The sequence below is a fragment of the Clupea harengus genome, chromosome 18, assembly GCF_900700415.2.
Source record: "Clupea harengus chromosome 18, Ch_v2.0.2, whole genome shotgun sequence".
In the NCBI taxonomy this organism is placed as follows: Eukaryota; Metazoa; Chordata; class Actinopteri; order Clupeiformes; family Clupeidae; genus Clupea; species Clupea harengus.
In genome coordinates this window covers 9,494,934-9,499,761 of record NC_045169.1, presented here as the reverse complement: position 1 = coordinate 9,499,761, position 4,828 = coordinate 9,494,934, and the positions used below count along the sequence as shown (strand labels likewise).

The window sequence follows — 4,828 nt, the reverse complement described above, 5'->3', positions numbered from 1 at the left end:
AGTCGGTTGTTGGGTAACTTTTGAAACGTATAATAAAAAATGACCAGTCCAATTTCTATTGGGCAATGGCAGCCTCTGTAGACCTGTAAAAAAAAAAAGCGCCTGACACGAATCAAACTGGCTGTCTTACTGCTATACTGCATGAGATGGACTCAGATGTACGGTTTCGATTTTGACACAGAAAAAGTGTGTTGTATGCTTCCTGCGAGATTAGCTGTTGTTTCAGTTAAATTTAGCAGGAAGGGAATTAACATCAGCAATTACAGGAACGGAGAATTCTCCGTTCAATATGGCAATGTGCACAGAAGTCAACGTACGTGATATTTGTGAATAGGCTGATTTGCGCAGTTTACGTAGTTTGTTATTGTATCCATCCGCCACAGACGCACCAAGAAAACATCAAAGCTCAACAGCCAGCTAGCAAAGTAAGCCAGTTGGAATCGCTGGCTGCCTACATCTGTTCTTCGCGTGAAGACAATTGACATTTTTGGATAGAAAGATAGAAAATAATTTAACAATGAAGTTTCAGTACAAAGAAGAGCATCCATTTGAGAAGAGACGGTCAGAGGGGGAGAAAATCAGGAAGAAGTATCCTGACAGGGTTCCTGTAAGTAGCGTTAGCTAGCTAGCTCAAAAGCTAGCTTTCATTTCTCCAACAACCTAGCAACCTGCTATCCATCTTTTTTATAAAAATGGCTCCGTATCAGATAGAATAATTATCATGCACATACACACCATTTAAGTCTACATGAACGTTTTCATCACTAATAGAATTGAATCATATTGTGTTGATAACATTGCTAGCTAGGTGGCTAGTGCGTTAGCTAGCTTCCGAAGAATGACCCTTAGAAGTCAACTTGACAGTGCTTTAATTTATTTTAATAAGGTTCAGCAGAATACTCACCTACAAAATCGGGAGCTATAAACTTAGTTTTTATTAACTGTGTCCCGTTAACACAACTAAATATGTAATCTATCTAGCATACTCACGTTGACGTTACATGAAATTAAGGTGAGCTTCCAGGCCTGTTCCCAGTACGCAAAACAAACCTCTACTGGAAATCTAATTGTCCGTCGAATATTCGCGGATTGCACTCCCTATTTTAAATGTCTTCTCCGACAAAACGGTGTTTTTCTGCGTGTGGCATTTCGTCATCCAGGATCAGTTTGCGCCATTGCCTCATATTATCCTCATACCTATTATCCTAGTGGCCTTCAAGGAACAGTAACGTTAGCTGGCCAAAAATAGAACCCTGGACTTGTTTACGTCTAGTTTATCACGGTTTTCCTATTGATTTCAGCTTTATATTTAACGCACAAGCAGTTGTTGCACTTTTTTTTTTACTGTGTTTACTTTTTTAACACTTGTGTGGTGCGCTTTGCCAACATAATACTGTAGAGTATGTAAAATGCTTGAACGCTTAAAGCCCCAAAAAATGCTAATTTCCTCAAACAAATGTCGAAGATGGCACTTTGCTGTTGCTGCTTTTCCAGCTAGACATGCTAGAAAAGGTTCCAGCCAGGTTCAATGTCTAACCGTTACGTTTTTTTGTGTGTCTTTTGTCAATACACTAGCCCCCCGTTCATTTGTACAGGTTTGGTTTCAAGTCAGCCCTTCCCCCCTCCTAGATATTTTGTGTGTACTGGGTTACCAAGCCAAGCAAGGAAAGCTTGTTTCAACTCCTGTTTTTTCTTGTGGTAAATGTGGTAAAATGCCACCCAAGCCTGCTGTCATAAATGGACTCTCGCTTGACCCAAATTGAATTTGTACAGTTAATTTATTAAGGAAATATTAGTCACTAACGTGCATGCAAGAAGCACTTTGGAAGTATTACAAACAGATATGGTTTCCTGGTGACAATGCCCTTTATCTAAAGCACACAGCTTGTGCTGAAAATACATGAGATCTCAGATCCCCATTTTCTCCCCCTACGTGAACCCTCTTTAGGAAAACGTGGGTGTGCTATGATCTCAACGAAGTATCAGGTTTCCCATAAGCTTCTCTGACGTCTCATGCATCATTTTATTTACAAGGGGAGATTCCAAACATATATAACACTAAGTACTGCAGTAGAAGTAGTAATTATTCATAGATACGGGGTGTTATAATGGTTAATGAATGCCTTATTTTAAGGGTTTGTCCATTGACTGTTTCATTTTCCACATGGCAGGTCATTGTGGAAAAGGCTCCAAAGGCCAGGATAGGAGATTTGGACAAGAAGAAGTACCTTGTACCCTCTGACCTCACAGGTGAGCAGCAGTTGTCCTGTATCTCAGCCACTTCATCAGTGGATCCCAATATTGTACACTGCTTGTCATTTGAATAATGTTTGAAGGAAGCCACACGAGAAAAAGAGATAGAAAATAACTTGTGTCAAAACATACACACTCCCTTGAGATATTGATTGGACTTGATTAACTAAAGCAGTTAAATCTCTCTCTCGCTCTCGCTCTCTCTCGCTGTCTCGTCTCTCTTTCTCTGTGTAGTGGGCCAGTTCTACTTCCTCATCCGGAAAAGAATTCACCTGAGAGCTGAGGATGCTCTTTTCTTCTTCGTAAACAACGTCATTCCCCCCACCTCAGCAACCATGGGCCTGCTGTATCAGGTACTGCCTAGTCTTCCTCTTCACTGTCACTGTTGCAGCTGACAGAAGAGTTTCACATAGACATCTTACCAGAATCAAAAATGCTCGGTACATATTCCAGGTAGTTGCGGTTGGTTTCACTCTCTCTGTTTCCCTATCTCTCTTTTAGGAGCACCACGAGGAGGACTTCTTCCTCTACATTGCTTACAGCGATGAAAGCGTCTACGGAGAAAGCCAAAGGGAAATTTAACACCCCCCTCCCCCACCCCAATCTCCTTCTTTGTCCTCTTCCTCCATCTCTCACTCCTTCCCTCACCCTTTTCCTGTCCTCAAGGTCAAATTATATTATAAACCCAGATCGGCAGCCTAGAGTTCCTTGAGCAAAAGACACCTGGTGCACTTTTGTGGTCCTCCCGATGCTCTCATCTCTCTGTACTTCTCTCACGCTCCTTTTCAGTTCACTCTGCTTTTAGTCTGAGTGTTATCCCTCCACACCACTGGCCAGTGTGAGTTATAATTATGAACAATCTGGAGGGTGAAATACCATGGAGAGCTGCGCTGACTCCGTGTAAGTCACTCAGTATGTTCATGTGGATAATGCTGTATGAGCAATATGTGAAAGACGTCAAACAAAAATATGGAAGAAAATTAGTTGGGGAAACACAAATTTAGGGTTGTGTACTTTGCACTAGTTTCATTGTCAACAACTTTTAACAGGCATGTAGAGTTGTTTGACTAAGGTTATCTGATGACAATTTAAATTCAATTGATTTAGCTCCCCACTAGACAAGCTTTTCATGGCGTTACAATTTCTTCCCCTTGGGTAGACGTGGAAGGAGGGTAAAATTCAGACTAAGCAGTCATTGATCTTCTGTTTCTGCTCTGCAATGTTATCATGATTTAATATAATTGTTAAATATTGTATCTTAGTGGATATTTTAGCTGAAGAGTTTTGGTAAACTACATGGCTAGATTGATTTATGCTTTTCATTTTTTTAAATTGGTTTGATTTTTAATTTAGGTTTTTGTGTTTTTTATTTTATTTTATTTGAACTCGGTATACAGCTGCGTTACTGGTACCTTCCATTCATTACAATATAAACTAGACACAAAAAAAATACCCTGCATGCTGTCTCTTTCTTAAACGTATACTGGACCAAAATAAACAGTGAATATCAGTAAAAAACCTTCTAAAGAAAACATACTCTGTAGTGCCAATGGTTCTTATAAACCAACCACCTGGATTCCCCCCAAAGGTGGATAAAGTATGTACAGGTTGAAGATTATAGTGATTATACGTAATATAGACAATAAGCTGTAACACCATGGAGATCTGAGAATGAAACGGCACTGACACACACAATGCTCAAGAGTGAGGCGTTTCAGTGGTGACCAGAAGAACAAGACACCATCAAACTGGTGCTCTACACAAGTAGACAGTTTGTCTTGTTACACAGATTAAGACAACAACCTCCAGGCAGCAACATGGTGAATACTATGAAGTGGAATTGTCCTTGATGTGTCATTTTGTTCATAACAGAGGGCTTTGTACTATATAAACATTCAGGACACTCAGGAAGGCCAATGGTCCAATTTCAGATCACTTACATTAAGCAGAAGCTGGGCTAGTAGTTTTGTCCTTTATGTTCTCAACACTGTAATTCGACTCTGTAAATCCCTACTAGTAGGTCAAATGCATGGCATACATAACCAGCCAGGCTGGACAGAACAAAATCTCTTTGTAAAAGTTAGTATCTGCCTCACTACAGTCATATGACCCCCAAATAGCCTGTTTTCTAGCTTGTGTTCCTCGTGGCCTTTTCTTATCATGGGTGCCACACTGCTGTCTGACCTAGTAACTCAGAGACACATCAATGCTGAACTGGAACATTGCTTGTCTTGAGACATCTGATAAACCCTCACATGTTTTTGTAAGTGGTTATCCCAAAAAAACTGAAGTTGTCTGACATTTTTGATAGATGAAAGATTTAAGTGTAGACAGAAACATACTTTTACCAGTTCATCTAGACGAAACAATATTTACATTTGGAACTCACGAAGATAAGCACAAAATTTCATTGTATTTCAAGCTGTCAAAGCAAGTCCAATTTGCCTCAAGTTTTTGTATTTGTTTCTTCAGAGAATATAGACCCATGGTAGCACACAAGCTAAAAAAAAAGCTCAGTTCGGTTCTCACGGTTCTCAATCACAAAGGGAAATGGAGCTCTCAGAGAGAATTCTAT

General features: G+C 40.0%; 1 protein-coding gene across 1 annotated transcript; it reads left to right on the top strand.

The window, feature by feature from the left end:
- The first annotated feature begins 379 nt into the window (after positions 1 to 379).
- LOC105911381 (gamma-aminobutyric acid receptor-associated protein-like) lies at positions 380 to 3,771 on the top strand. The gene is made up of 4 exons (XM_012840178.3): positions 380 to 607; positions 2,172 to 2,250; positions 2,488 to 2,606; positions 2,755 to 3,771. Exons 1-4 carry the CDS (start codon positions 518 to 520, stop codon positions 2,833 to 2,835), a joined length of 369 nt encoding a protein of 122 aa, XP_012695632.1. The 5' UTR covers positions 380 to 517; the 3' UTR covers positions 2,836 to 3,771.
- The last annotated feature ends 1,057 nt before the right edge of the window (positions 3,772 to 4,828 follow it).